Source organism: Phragmites australis, chromosome 5 (genome assembly GCF_958298935.1).
Source record: "Phragmites australis chromosome 5, lpPhrAust1.1, whole genome shotgun sequence".
Lineage (NCBI taxonomy): Eukaryota > Viridiplantae > Streptophyta > Magnoliopsida > Poales > Poaceae > Phragmites > Phragmites australis.
In genome coordinates, this window is record NC_084925.1 from 6,611,100 (window position 1) to 6,627,094 (window position 15,995).

The window sequence follows — 15,995 nt, forward strand, 5'->3', positions numbered from 1 at the left end:
TATCTGGACAAAAATTTAACTATTTCTTCCTGATTAGCATTTAAGTCTGCCTCCCCTCGGGAAAAAACTGATCCAACTTGGATGCTCAATTGAAATCATTGACGAGAAATTTAAGTGTTTTTCTTAACACAATAGGGTGTTCTCTCAGTAACTATCACAATTGACAATGACTAAAGCACATGCTCATCTTGAGATCTTCAACGGTTGCTCATTTTATCATGTATCACTATCACAGCTGTGTATTTCGTTATTCATATGTCTCACTTGTAGGAAGATATACAGACTAGCGCTTTCTAGAAAACAAAAAGACACCATAATCTCCCTCCTATACAGACCACCAACTCATCTTGCATGAACCCAGCCACCAATTAAAAAGGCAAAAATCAACTAGTCTTTTATATAAGGGCGATGTTATATTTCAACAATCTGATTTTCAATTTTTTTTAATGATAGTTGTAAGTCTCTAGATGGACAGAAATATGCTACACACCCATCTTGCTGGCGGACCTCGCACTCTGCCGCCCTAACCCTCCTCCTACCGTCTCCGATGTCGTCCCACAGCCGGATTTGCACGTATAGCCTGTTATCGCGCTAACCTTTCTGTTTTGAAGCTCCGTCATCCTAGCATCAGCCTATCTGACGGTGCTCTGTCGTCTGCGACTGATGACGTCCCCATCACCACACCCCCACGCCCATCTCCTCCGCCGAGCCATCCTATCGTCCGCCTCATCCGCTAGACTAGTCCATCACTCACCGATCTTTTTTTTTAAGTTAAAACAAAAAGAATCCTACTAAAAAAATCTATTGACATAGAAGACGTGCATTCACACCCATCACCTCAGACGTCGGTCTCTATCTCAGACGTATGAGATTTAAGATGCGTGTTTCTATAATCACCTCTTGTCGGTGATTAGCACTTCCAGAAATCATTAGCCAGCGAACCCAAACGAAAACTAACCAGAAATCGCCGAAACAACCCACGACCAGCTCACCGCGCACCGGGCAACCACCAAATACGCACCCCAACAGCCTATGCCATGCGGGCCCCATAAACCCCGGCCCCACCCTCCCTCTAGAAACCGCCTCCCGGCGACCGGCTGCAACCGGTCCCCGCCCGCGGCTGACCGGCAGCCTTCGCGCCCCCTTCTTCTCCCTTCCCGGTCACCTCCGCACTCCAAACCCCACGAGAAAAAAAAAAGGTTCTGTGAAACAACACGCGCAGCGAAGCGACGCAGCAGCAACAAACGCCGCCACCTCGTCGTCTCGGCCTCCGCACGAGCGCGCGCGGGGGATCTCGCGCTCGCGCACCCGCGCGCGCGCACCGAGGAGGCGCATCCGCAGGTGAGGGCTCGCCGATTGGTCGTGGTGATTCGGGGGCGGATCTGGCGGGTTCCGCCGGATCTCGGGCCATTTCGGTGGGTTTTTGGTGTGATTTTTTTCCTACTTCGGTGGCGGTGTTTAGGGTTTGGAGCGGGGCGATCCGGCGGCGATGGCGAACCGGGTGAAGGAGGACGAGAAGAACGAGCGGATCATACGCGGGCTGCTCAAGCTGCCCGCCAACAAGCGGTGCATCAACTGCAACAATTTGGTGAGTCTCTCGGCTGGGTTTCTTGAGTTCTCTTGCTAAATGTGGCCGGGTTTTGGGGACGGGGAGCTAGGGGGCAGGGAGAAGCGGTTTCGAGCTCGCTTTGCTTGACTTGGCTCCATCCACCACAATGCTTCGTTGCTAGGAATGCTTCGGCAAAAAAAAAAAAGACATTCTGGGACTACCCTTCTGCCCTTTTCCCTTTTTTCCCTGTCCAGTGTCCACAGCTCTGTCATGCTGGGAGGTGCGAGGCGCATGTTTCACTTCTGGCACTGCACTTTGTGAAGCTTGAGTTGTTTTTCTACTCCCTTAGTGGCCAAGTGCACATCATGTATGCCTTTGACTGCACTGCTACCTTGTATGGAGTATGACCGTGTGAAAATTTACTGTGGATCAGAGTTATTGATGAGGAAATAGATTGCCAGAGCCCATTTAGATTGGCAGTTGATGTCAACCCTGCTTTTGGAGTTTCCTTTTTTTGAGCACTGGAATTTACGTAGTGAATGCTTTGATTGATGCAAAATAAAGGTTTGCTTCACTTGAACTTTTATTCAACAGTTGGATCCTACAGTAATTTGATACCATCGGTTGTCATGAACTCATGATTGATTTATTTGCTGTTTAAAAGGGCAAATTTAAGCAATATTCACAACATTGTCCATTATATCAGACACTTTCTGTAGCTTGCTACTGAATCTGCAGTAGGATGGGGTGATTTGGAAGTCTCAATTCTTTCAATAATGCATCACAGTGAGACTACCCTAATTTTCTCTGCACCAAAGCTAAACAAATGCCAAACGCTATATTTTATAGTTCTATGGTGTGCCAACATAATGTCAAATTCTATTTTTCGAGAAACAAATAAAGAGCTTCGAAATGAATAAAACTGCATGAAATTGACAGTAGAAACTATTTGGTTTGCCCATTTTAAGTCATATGGAATATTCTACATGCTGTAGTTCTTCCTTGCAACAGGATGGATTTTTGAGCTAGTCTAGCTCAGATGTATGCCCATTGTTTTGCTTCAATCTAGTGTTCCTTGCGGAAATGTACACCACAGCGTGTTATAGGGCCCTGAGTGGCCCATGTGGTGTGGTGTGTTGGTGGGTCAGTCCCACATTGGAACTTTAAAATGAGTAGTGCTAGCATTTAATAACTCTTGACCTAAACATAGTTCCTCAGCTAACCTTTCTACGTGGAGTGACGATTTAAGTGTAAGCAGGTGCTATGCATGCGTAGACCCATGGGACTAGGTTTTGTGCGAACATTGGGCATAGGGTGTTACAGTAAGTGTCCTACGTATGTTTAGTTTTCTTTGTAAAGTGAATTAACAAGTCTCAGCTGCTGAATAACTAACTTGTCTTCTTTCCACTTTTTGTAGTGATTTGGATATCTTGTTCCCTTGTCTTGGTCCTGAGTAGAGCTGTGCACATTGGTACCAAACCGAAAAAAAAAAAACAGAACCAGTCAACTTGGTTTGACCGGTTTTCGGTTAGGTAGACAGAAATTTCAGTTTTCCAATGTTTGGTTTTTTCGGTATTAAATGGCTGAAAACCAAATGAACCGAAGAAACCGATTTCAGATTTGCTGTTGGGCTAATGGGCGCAATGTGCTGTTAGCTACTAGGCTCAAGGCCTCAAGCCCAATAGGACAATAGCCTATCTTCTAACCTAGCAGTCAGGCCCAATAAGACAATAGCCCAATGATGTGTATTGGCATGGATGCATGGGCGCATGGCCTTGGCTGCTACTTGCTAGCCTGCTGCTGTGCTGAATTGCTGAACTGCTGATGTGCAACATTCGCAAGGCTGTGCCTGTATGTGTATGCTATTATCATATTATGCTTTGCGTTGGCGCATTACGCCTTCTCAATTCGCGTCAACTTTGGTACGAATTGTATTAACCGACACCAAACCGGAATAAATTGGTATTTACCGACCGAACCGTATTTTACAAAATACCGTATTAACCGAAGTAACAACACCATATTATACCAAAATATACACCGAACCGAATTAAACGAACGAATAGCCCTAGTCCCGAGGACCTTCTGTACATGTCTTGTGTATATATTATAATAGACGATAGTAATGTTTCACTAGGGTCTCCCTACTGTTCTCAAAAAAAGAATACTGATGTACATATGTTGATTTGGACAGGGGCCACAATATGTCTGCACAAATTTCTGGACCTTCGTTTGTACCAATTGCAGTGGAGCACAGTAAGTATTCGGTCCCCTTTCAGTTTAGAATGACCAACCTCTCTAGCTTGCCTTTCTTTTTTGTTAAATCATGTGTTGTGATGAAGTAAACTAACAAGCCAACTCATCCCCAATTGAAATATGTTGTTCCTTTTCTTAATAAAGCACCTTTTCTTTTGTTCCTCCTAGTCGGGAGTTCACACATCGAGTGAAATCTGTTTCCATGGCCAAATTTACTGCACAAGAAGTTACTGCCCTTCAAGGAGGAGGAAATGAGGTAACTTGTATTTTTCGTGTTTTTCTAGTTTTCTATCAGCTTCATGTTGTCTAGCTAGCATGACATCGGTTTTGCTTGACCCGTAGCGTGCTAGAGAAATATTTTTCAAGGAATGGGATCCTCACCGCAATGCATACCCTGACAGCAGGTTAGCTTCTTTTTTCAGTAGCTCCTTTTTTTTAAGTTACAACGTTGTTACTTCATATTTGGAAGTATGACCTGTTTCTTTTGGTCTCAGTAATGCTGATAAATTGAGAAATTTCATTAAGCATGTTTATGTGGAACGGAGATACACAGGAGAAAGAAGTACTGATAGGCCACCGCGGGGAAAGGTGATATGGCTCCTTACTGCTTTAAAATTTTCTCTTCAGTAACCAATCTCTGTTTTTGGAAATGTCTTACTCTCTTCTAAATTCACTATGTGCTGTTTGATTGCCATCTTTCAGGATGACAAGGATGGATATAGTGAAAATAGGAGATCTGATGGAAATTGGGGTGGTTCAAGAAGTCCACCAGATGGAAGTTACTCTGACCGTCGGAGTTATAGTGGACAGAGTGACGACAGAAATTCCAGGTATTCCTATGGAGACCGTAGTCCTGGCTATGACCAAAATGACTATAAGAAAAGTCCCCGCTACTTTGAGGTTGTCGATGATAGATCTGGAAAAACGACTCCAGTTCAAAGGTTTGAGGACCGCAGGCTTTCCGAACCAAGGAAGCCAGATAGTGGGTCTCCAAACTTCCAGAAAGAAGCCGATGGGTCTAGTCCTGTTGTACGGCCAGTGAGGGATATATTGGGTGACGACGCTCCTCAACTGCGGGTTGGTGAACCTTCAAAGCCTGCTGTTGAACCTCCAAAGCCAAGTGTAGTCAGACCAATTGATCCTCCAAAGCCAAGTGTAGCCAGACCGATTGATCCTCCGAAACCAGATGGAACCGGGGCAATTGATCCTCCACCACTGACAAAGGTTGTTCTTGTTGCTACTGTTATTTTCTTTCTTTTTAGACATTGCTTTCAGATCTCTCTCGAAATATCAGCATATTCTTGTGTGCATGTTTTCTTTGAGCTGGGAATTCGATAGTGATCTTACTATTCCTGTTGCATGTTTATAATGTAGATGATGTCTACTGCCAGCAGTATTGCTTCTTCTGAGGGGACTTCGGAACAGACGAAGGTGGCAACTGCAGTGAGTTTAATTGATTTCAGTGCAGATCCTGAACCTACTGTATCTGTAGCACCACCACAACCAGTCCCTATGCCACAGCAGCTCCCTGTAAATGCAGCGGCACCACAGTCTGTACTTGAACAAGGGAAAAGTGTTCCATCAGTGAGCGGTGGTGACTGGGCAACTTTTGATGCTTTCGGCCAACAACAAACACCACAAGCAGGCAGCAGTGCAAATCCTCTTGAGTCTGCACTTGCACAACTGTCATTCTCTGAAACACCCTCTGCACCCAATGCATTAGCCTTTCCAGCTTCTCTTGATCCCACTCCAAAAGTGAATGATGGAGGACAGTCGTCCATGATCGACCAGTCGCATTCCTCGTTGTTTGATGCTCCCTTTGGAATCTCAGGTGGCCAGGTATTTACGTTTGCTGAAGAATTTTAAGATGTATATGCTCTACATTTTTCCTTGAAAGTAGTCTCCACTTGATTCCTTTTTCAGGCCTCAACAGTTATGTCCATCCAAGGATCTTCAGTTCAACAATCTCCTCTAGCTGCCCCTGCAGCTGGACTTCCATCTCAGGTGACTGCAAATCCACACGGAACCGATGTTATTCAAGGAGCACCATCTTCTACTGACAGCAGATCCTGTGGCCGGAAAGAACTTCCAGCGGTACGTGATTAACTGCTTGTAGAGTATTGAACATCTAGCTATGCAGCATGTCTGTATGTCACACCAGTGAGCTATTTCATGGTTCCTCACCCCTCTTTTGATTGGTCTGTTCAAATGATACCATAATATATCACTTAATGCATTAGTGACTAATTGGTTATTATATTAGGTTGCATTCAATGGGGAATAAGTAGCTATCATGTGGAGATAGAATATTCTGCAACAAATGCAGTTTCATAGAAACAATTCATGGCATGGTGGGGTCTGACTTGAAATAATGGTTTTGTTGTGATGTATTCGAATGTGGGAAGAAACCGATTGATACATTCAAACAAGTGGTTGAAACCACAATTAGGTGGCAAAATTATGATAGTTCTTGGTTCAAGCCTTCGGTTTCTGTTTGAATGCCCAGAAATATTCACTTCAACTATTTGTATCAAAATATTTTGGAGTTGAGAAGTATCCAAATGACATGTCTTATTTTACAAAAACTCATGTTTGTAGCAATGAAATACCACAACCTATCAGATATGATATATGAGAATTAGAATTCTCTATGATATGCCTTCCCTATAAAGGACCCGAAATACCTTGCTTGCATATCACTGGAAAGTGAATTGACATTAATACGGCAGTGCAAAGGTATGCAAACCATAAAAACGAGTCAAAGTGGGCCCACACTAGCACTTCCACGTAATAACTCCATTAAAGGGGATCGTATTACCGGAATCGCTTCAGGTACACCTGTCACAATTTTGACTGCATAGTAACCAATTTGATCCCAAGGCAAAGAATTACCAATTACACCAAATGATGTAGTCAATACAGCCAAACTTCCTATTCAACTCTTATGGAATAGAGTACCAGCATTTTACCAGAATCCATGCATAAATGGTTGACTGCACTTGTTGGCAACGCTCGTGTTCTCTTTGTATTATCACATGGGTTCATTTGCAAGATCATTACCTAATTGTCTGTTGAAGATAACTGTGCCATTCTCTTGATCCCGTGTTAGAAATGTTTGGGTATCTCGTGTTAGAAATGTTAAGGGTAAAATGGTCATTGTCTAGTAGTCTAGGGTTTGGGTGTCTCGTGTACTATATATTTGTCCAATTGGGGCTGTTCAATACAACTGACTCATTCATACACTCCTCTCCATCTAACAAGAAAAAATGGTGAGCTGATGGTGCTGACACCATGTCATTCAATAAAATCTTTTACAGTAGCATATTTGACACAGACCAAACTTTTTGCAGGATATCTTTACTGCACTATATTCAACAGGAGCTCCTACAATGCCTGGTTGGCAGAGAGCTCCCCAATTTGGAATGGGATATGCTATGCAATATCCTGCTGGAATGGTATCTATGTCATTCTCATATTTGTGATTTGTCATGCACCTGAATTGGCAATGTTTAGCTTACACAATGAATGCTCTGCCAGTTACAGGGAATGCAAGCATATCCTCAAACTGTGTTTCCTCAACCTGCATATCGACAACCTGTATATCCGCAACATGCATATCCCCAACCTGTGAAAGCTTCAAACCCTTTTGATCTTGGGAACGAGCCGGCTTTGGTATGATTAAAATGTCTATTCTAAACTGGGATCATTTTGCATATTCTGCATGCTAATTTTGTTAGCATTTAGCCAAAAATACTGTTTAGCTAATCATCTGGAGATATTTTATGGTGCACTCTTGACATTTGCATTAACCTGACTCTCACCATGTTCATTATTTGTTCCACTAACATAATCATTTTCTTGTCTCTGTGGGCAGCCCCTATCTGGGCCACTGGGAACATCAGCAGGCACAGCTCCCCAAGCCTTACTTGGCACCTCTAGTTTTGGTGTTCCTCCACAACAGCCTCACCAGCTGTATCAGTCATCTTCACCTCCAAGTATTTACATCTTTCCTCTTCACAATCTTTGCTTGCTGTTACCATATTTTGTATGCTGTGCTAATTTGTGGTTCAACTTCAGGCCGTGTCATGATGCAGCAAGTTCCAAATAGCATGCTCGAGCAGCAACCTAATAGCATGCATGCAACGTGAGTAAATATTGTATTTACTATATCTCGTAAGTTGGAATATGTAGTGCTATGCTTAATTATTATTAATTTTCAAATCTATATCATAAGAGAAATCAACTTTAAAATAGAAGAACTAGAATTGTTAATCCTGGCTGTTAGACCAGAATGGATGGTTGAGATCAACTGCTTTTACCTTTGAATCATTTAAACATTATTTTGCTAGCCAGTTCACCATCTAGTGGCATGGACAGTCCTTGGTTTGCATCTAAGGGCCCTTGTGCTATACTTAGTCCTTGCATAAAATGTCAATCCGCCCCGATACCCTGCGTACTGCATTTTCTGGTTTCAACACTGATGTCTGATGCGTGACATGACAGACATGGAGGTTTGGGTTCCTTCAACATGGGTTTTGATCAACAAGCTCCTCCCAGATACCCCCAGCCTAGCATCCCACCTTCCTATGGCTCTCTTGGGGGTAATCCTTTCGGGTAAAAGAACCATCAACTGTGGAAACCATATTACCTGCTCTTTTGGACTATTGTGCATCTTCAGACCAAGGATTTGCAGCACTCAGCGAGACGAACATGCATCCAAACCCTCGAGAGAATTTGTTTCATACCTGGTTGTGTATTTTGTCGGCCGTAGTCCGTTGTACAACTTGTTTCCAAAGGGATAATGATCGAATGTAACTCTATTTTGGAGGGCGTAAGTTCCAGGTGTGTGCGTGCTTACAGCCCCAATCCTTGTATATTTTGTGTTACCAGTATTCTGCTTGAATTGCATAGTATGTATTTTTTCTTCTTCTTGGTTTGGGACCTTGAACGGTAGCCGATCATGTATACTAGCTCAGAATGTCGTTTCTAGTGCAGTTGGTTATTCAGTTTAATTTGGATGATAATATCGGACTGTATACTCAATGAAGTGTATAATTGTGATCAGTCAACTTTGCGATTGCCTTTATCTAATCTCTACCCGAGATGGTCAGAAAGATCATGGGGAATCTTCATGTTTGCAACTAAAGATGCCCAATTCTAAGTTTTGCCAAAGAAAATTGACACTTGTTCTTTTTGTTCCCCCATTGTTCTGTAAGCTATCTGTTTTCCTTTTGTTGTCATCCTTGACTAACAGTACCGGGTCTAACCGTGACGTACACTTTACAACTCGTTCTTTTCCCTGTGGCGTGGCAATAACGAATAATGCTTCGACGGGATGCCACGATGTCTGCAACAGAAGTGGAAAATTTTGAATCTTGATCACTGACCCAATAAACTGTTTTCCTTGGTACCCAGAACATGTCTTCTTCAGATTTTTTTTGTACTTTTATATTTTTCTTGTTTTTTCATTTAGTAGAAAATAAATGTCTGCTTTTAAAAATTATAAAAATAGGCTCTGTCCTTCATTGAGCGGATGAGATTTAAATCTTTGCATGCTGAACAGGCGAGAAATGATGTGATAGCCCATGTGCTCGTGCATACAGAAGGTGTTTTTTATATAAAAAAAATTGTATTTCGCTCTCAAGAGATAGAAAATTTTACATAAGGCGACGATTTTTTTAAAATTTTGTGCAGAAGTTGTTTGATTATAGTAGAACCTGCTATTTTTATTGGTAGATAGATGTGGATACTAAGATGTCTAGGGTTAATACAAAGATTATGATATATGATTTAGATTAGTAGAATGATGAGAATAGAATAGAGAATCTACTACATGGAGTGGAGATATTTTCTCATCTCACACGTGTAGCTTCCCACTATTTTTCTTAGCCTGACGTATTTGAAGTAGTTTTTCACATCTTTAAAGTTCGTCCTCTTGCCTCTTTAATTTCTTCTCTGGAGACGATGTTCTTTGTCCCGTCTTTGAAGGACCTCATCCTGTTGCTTGCGTTCTTGTTCTTGATATTGACGTTCATCATGTTGCATTCGATGTGACTCGTGCCTCTGGTATGTTTCCTTCATCCTAATGACATACTCTCCTTTAAATTCGGTCTCTCTGATCCATCTCCTGTTGTACAGTGGCCTCACTATGTTGAACCATTTGCTTGGCCACAAGGCCATTATTGATAAACATGGTATAAGGAGTGTAATTCAGATTATGAAATTTAAAGGTGTGATAGAGTGGAAAAAGAAACATACCATGAAATCAGAGTCTAATCCGGGACACTTAAAGAACCTCCTATTAAAGTTCTCCACATCGAATGATGTTGTCATTTGGGCTTGTGACCACCCAAGCACAATGGATGCTAATACCAATGTGGCACTCCGAGGGGGTTATTCCTCCAGTAACCCATGACACTCGGGTAAGATGGGTGCATTGGAATTATGTGAAGGGAAGAGGAACCCCTTTTTTAGAGGACGGGTGAATGGAAGGCATATTAAATTTTATAACTTCAGTTGGCACGTCCTCTGCATAGGGTGGTAGTGTGGTACTATTAGGCCTTGGGAGTGTGAAGTGAATAGTCAGCTATTGTACAATCATTTCAACAAATATTTGGATAGCTTGCTTGCTTGGAGTCCTTTCTCGCGATGCTGACAGAGGATTGAAGTTGGACAAAGTATTATGATAGAAACAAAGTAGAAGAAACTGTCAAATACAAAGGGAACCTCATTTTTAGAGGACCAGTGAATGGAAAGCGTATTGAATTTTATATCTTCAGTTGGCACGCCCTCTGCATAGGGTGGTAGTGTGGTACTATTAGGCCTTGGGAGTGTGAAGTGAGTAGTCAGTTATTGTATAGTCATTTTGAACAAATATTTGGATAGCACGCTTGCTTGGAGTCCTTTGCCGCGATGCTGACAGAGGATTGAAGTTAGACAAAGTAATATGATATATGATAGAAACAAAATAGAAGAAACTATCAAAAATATTACAATAGTCCTTTTTATGACATGTGCCTAGAAACATCCGTACTTTGGGGCGACCCCCTTAACCGACCCAGGATTGGTGCCATGTGGCCCTGTGCTCTCACGTGGTGTTCCTCCTATGACTGTTGCATCAGTATGGGTGATATGCTGCCTAACTCGGACACACCAAGCACCTCATACGGAGCACCACAGTTCTAGAAGGCATCGACGTTCTATTGAGGAAAGTGCCGCACATAACACTCGGGGTGTGCCACCGCCTCGTCTTCCTCTTCATCCCAATCATTGAACCCTGCTTATGCACTACGGAGCAAAACATGTTACTACAGCAAGCAAATGCAAACTTTACGAAGTGGAGAATCCATTATTGATGGAATTACTTGTGTCCATGGGGGGGGGGGGTGCAACGATGACCCAGCAGAATATGTGGCAAACGGCTTGGAAGAACTAGCGTTGAACTGTTGCACCACTGTGGAAAGTGAAACAAAATTTTGTTATGTCCACCTACTTCAAATCCATGTAATGCAACATATTCATTATTTGACTTAAGTGCTCGGCGAGTACATTGGACATGGGATCGGAGGAGGCTGAGCCCTAAACATCGAGGACGAGTGAGGAAGCTGAGCAGTAGACATCGATGTCGGGTGAGGAGGCCACGGTGGAGAAACAATGTTAGTGCTGGTGTGACAAGAGGTCATCTTCAAGATCTTACTTGTCCGCTTGTAGATCCTTGTAAGTGACGCCAGCATCTATGATGCAAAGATCTCTAGCAGTGCATACTCCTCAATGAAGGTGTCAAACACTAGGGGCTTCCTAGTCAGCCAGTAGTCTATATCCCTGAAGCACAACAAACAGAGGTTATGGGGTGCATGCCTTTGGACGTCTCCCTCATTGAACAAGGGACCCATGACGGGTGCACAAAAAAGACTCATCATATGCATTAAATAAAAGAATCAATATATTGAATACATGAGACACATGGATTGAAAGAGAACTTACCCGTTGTCGGGTCCACAAAGAACCCATGGTTGGTTCATTCTCGTCATCCAGCCCGGTCATCATGGCAGGGTATGTGGAGTGGTCCAAAAGTGATCACCCTATGAAGAATTGCTTGTAGGATCACGACTGAAGAAAAAACAGGCAACCAGTGAAGATGGCGGTCACATGGGACTTCGTGTAGGCCTCGCATAGACCCCTATGATTCACGGCCATCATAGTTGAAGCTCAGTTGTACTGGAAGACCTCCTCTAGTGGGGCATTGACTATCTACTTGGCGTAGTGGATCATGTCCTTCCTCATCGAGTTGTTGTACATGTTGGTGAACATGATCCAACCGAATAGCTAGAGCTAGTAGGCCTCCAAATGCCTACACATGGTGGTGTCATCGGCCTAGTGGTGGATGTGATTCGCCTATTAATAAAAACAATGAAAATTAAGCACATAAAGCAGCACATAACAAAGAAAACACAAAATAGAAAATAATGTACCGTGAACTAGAGGATCCATTTCTTCGTAGGGTCCTACGTCTCCCTCGTGGCTAACGATCTGTACACTGGACCGTCGACTTAGTGTGCTAGGAGGTCTTTGTGCCAATTGGGTTCCACATCCACCGTGGCCTCTGCACAAGGCAAACCAATCATGACCAATACGTCATGCAGTGTAGGCGCCAATTATCTGTATGGGAGGTGAAACGTGTGTGTCTCAGGCCTCCCACTGGTATAGAAGCATTGCAAGGAGGACCCGTTCATAGGAGAATCGCCGCTTAGCCTTTGCTCACCCAATCGCCTCATCCACCTCAACCAATCTGCAGTAGGAATAGCCCCGTTGTGCGCAACCTGCAAAAAAAATGTTCTAATTTATGCATGAAGGAGACTTGACAAACAACAGACCGTAGGTACATGAAGACTATATTTTGCAAACCTAGGGATACGATTCTCATCCAACCTCATGACCTCCTCTGGAACCCGTGGACGCAACACTTAGAATAACTGCAAATTACATGATAATTATGAGTCACAGAACATGAATTTAACAAAACACTGTTTGCAACATCATTATGAATTACCTAACAATAAGTAGTCACACAACACCATCAGTCGCCCCATGTGCACAACGAGGACGTGGATGTCTCCCATCAGTTGTTGCGTCTAAAGGACCTGCTTCGACATCGTTGGCGCCTATCTCCTTTCTATTTTGGGGCAGTACTTATACGTGTATCCTGTTTTATTATACTTGATGCACCATTACACATGATGATTGGCTTTAGGCTTGTTCATGTCGTTCCGAATGCTCATAGTCTTGCGACGACCCGACTTATGCTTCATCGTGTTTGTATCTCAGGGGCGACACCACCTTTATGGGAGGAGGGTGACAGGCACCCCCCTCCCATCCAAAAGCACTACTAAAAATAGCTATAATGAACAGTAATTTAATATAGCTATAGTTAACAGTAAACACGCAGGCACCCCCTCCTTTTGATGTTGGCTTCGCCATTGCTGGATCTAGGATGAACCGTTTGTCCGGACAAAGTTCTTTTCGTGAACTTACCCATCTATATCAAACCCATATTGCTCACGGAACATATCACTCATGGTTCCATGTGGCCCTTCATGAAATACTCATATACATACATACGAGGCGTCAACCGAGTCTCAGAACAAGCAGCAATCTCATGTGAGCACGGCTTGTGAATCAACCTTGGCTTCTGGCATGAACATATGCATGCATCATTCATGAGAACACACTCCTGCACATTCCTCTCACGATTGTTGTAACACCCCTCCTCCAAAATTCGCTTACAACCTATCCCATCTATGGGGCATGCCCATAAACGCATAGCACATCTCTTACACTTTCGTCCTCACTTCGTGTTAAAGGGTTAACCTAGAGGTGCTATGTTTGTAATATAAAGGCTTATAAGCTGATCCAAACTTATTTAAACTAGCAAGGTAGTACTAAACTCACCACACCGGAACACTTAGACCACATGGATTGAAATCAAAAATACTAATGGGCCGGGGTATGACACTCTACCCCCCCCCCCCTCCTTTTAGGGTTGATGCCCTCGGTGGCTTACCGTGTACATGGCATACAAATACTTAGGATCTCTCCTCGGTGCCACAGCCATACCATGTCCACTCCATAGGCCGACACACATGCACTCATGCATTGAGAGTTAGCTCTGAATACCATCTGTAATACCCCGCCTCTAAAATTCGCTTACAGCCTAGCCTACCTGTGGGGCGGGCATGTATACGTATAGCACATCTCTTACATTTTTGTCCTCGTTTTGTGTAAAATGATTAACCTAGAGGTTCTATGTTTGGAACACAAAGCCTTATAAATCGGTTCAAACCTATTTAAACTAGCAAGATGGTACTAAGCCCACCACACCAGAATGCTTGGGCCACATGGGCTGAAACTAGAAATACTAATGGGCCAGGGTATGACATTTGCTCCCCCCGACCTTTGTCACTACAAATAATTTTAAATCAGTGCTTCGCAGTGCCCATGGGCCTAGCCTGGTGCATCTGTGACTTCTTCGTTGCATCGGTCATGTATTGAGTTACCTTAGACCCATAAATCGATCGGTTGTCATCCATTGTCGCGAACACTGCTACATAATGGTCCATGAAGTACTTGCATGTCCCATGCAGAATAAATTCCATAATTGCGACAAGTAGGAGTCCCCTCACACCATGTATGACCCAGTTATACACATCAGCTAAATCTGTCGTCATGATACCATACCTAGCCCCCTTAGTGTCATACAACAAAGCCCACTTCTCCTTTGGCTCATGCTCAATCCACTCGGCGGTCCAAATGATCAAGTGAGATCTGACCTTGTCCTCCGTAGGTTCGGATGATCAATTGAGATCTGACCAAGAGCCACATGGAGGTTCTCCTCTCCCGTCATCGGCCTTCCTGCTAGCTCTTCAATTTGCTTCACGATGAGCTCATTAAGTCTTTGCCACAGAGCATCAAACTTCCGCTACTAATTCTAACTACATAGCTTATTGAAAAGATTCATAAGTTGGCTGTTCTTGAACTGCCTAAAAAAGTTTGCACCTAAATACCTTATGCACCACCTACTCTTCAAGTCTAACCACATGGCTTTGACTCAACACGATGCTCAACCATGATGCATATCAATGATTCCTACATAATCCCTGCATGCCAGTCATGTATAACACAAACATTTAGACGATTCGTCACAACAAAAAAATTTATGCACTCCAGGGAACCAATACCAGCTATCTATGTTTGCACTCTCGACGAAGGCGAACGCCAATGGTAATATTTGGTTGTGTTTCCATCTACTCCAATTGCTGTGAGTATTTGACCTTTGTACTTCACGGTAAGGAACATGTCGTCGATGCAAAGGATAGGGAGGCAATGCTTGAAAGCTTAAATACAAGCTTTGAAGGCAAATAACGTGCGTTGCAGGACACATATCAGGATCTTTAACCGAGGGGTAGTGCATGATGTCATAGTAATTTCTAGGGTTCTTTTGACAAATGGTTGCTAGCAGATGTGGCAGATTATCATGCGATGCTTGCGTCCCCAACCTCATCTTCACTGTCTTTCTCTTAACTCTCCAAGCCATAGCATAGCTAATTATGTAACAAAATTTCACCTCAATTTCCCTAATTATTGATTTGGGCTCATAGTTTAGGATGTCCACAATTTGCACGTACATGACATTAGCAACAAAACTGGACGACAGGTTCTGGTGGTATTTCTCCAGTTACTCCAACTCACAATTGTGCCCCGTCACTATTGAGAGCTCCCAGAAATCAACCCACTTTCCCTTGAATGAGTGCATCCACCACGGGTAATCTGTCATCACGTACTTCACATCATACTCCTTGTTGCACTTGACAATCCTGGACTGCCTCCGAAGAGATGCCACCCATGAAATCACAACATCCTTAACAGTCTTGACGTCAGGGCACCTAGCCAGCTGTCACACCTTGTTCTCATTGTACTCTTACGTCATATGGTAACCTTCACTCACAACTAGGTTTGCAAAATCAGGATTGTTCCACTCCGCAAGGATAGGATCAACATCCTTTTCGTCTGAGTTGTCATCTTCAAGAGTTTGCTAGTACAGCCGATCCTCGCGCTCCATCAGTTGAACTATCTCAGGGATGAGTTCCCCCTCATCAGCCACACCTATTGGTTGCTTGGCGAAATCGAGGTCTGC

At 43.3% G+C, this 15,995-nt stretch overlaps 1 protein-coding gene across 1 annotated transcript; it reads left to right on the forward strand.

Annotated features, from left to right (window-relative positions):
* The first annotated feature begins 1,163 nt into the window (after nt 1–1,163).
* Nucleotides 1,164–9,006, forward strand: LOC133918609 (probable ADP-ribosylation factor GTPase-activating protein AGD14). The gene is made up of 14 exons (XM_062362562.1): nt 1,164–1,341; nt 1,463–1,588; nt 3,744–3,805; nt 3,974–4,061; nt 4,148–4,209; nt 4,300–4,393; nt 4,508–5,029; nt 5,180–5,644; nt 5,729–5,899; nt 7,156–7,260; nt 7,343–7,477; nt 7,680–7,800; nt 7,883–7,949; nt 8,309–9,006. Exons 2-14 carry the CDS (start codon nt 1,490–1,492, stop codon nt 8,421–8,423), a joined length of 2,106 nt encoding a protein of 701 aa, XP_062218546.1. The 5' UTR covers nt 1,164–1,341; nt 1,463–1,489; the 3' UTR covers nt 8,424–9,006.
* Nucleotides 9,007–15,995: the final 6,989 nt, after the last annotated feature.

What these genes read in the sequence shown, in the direction of transcription:
- LOC133918609 (XM_062362562.1), top strand. Translation starts at nt 1,490, where the DNA reads ATGGCGAACCGGGTGAAGGAGGACGAGAAGAACGAGCGGATCATACGC. An exon ending in TCAGTCATCTTCACCTCCAA is followed by an intron (nt 7,801 to 7,882) that starts GTATTTACATCT and finishes GTTCAACTTCAG; the next exon opens with GCCGTGTCATGATGCAGCAA. An exon ending in CCTAATAGCATGCATGCAAC is followed by an intron (nt 7,950 to 8,308) that starts GTGAGTAAATAT and finishes GTGACATGACAG; the next exon opens with ACATGGAGGTTTGGGTTCCT.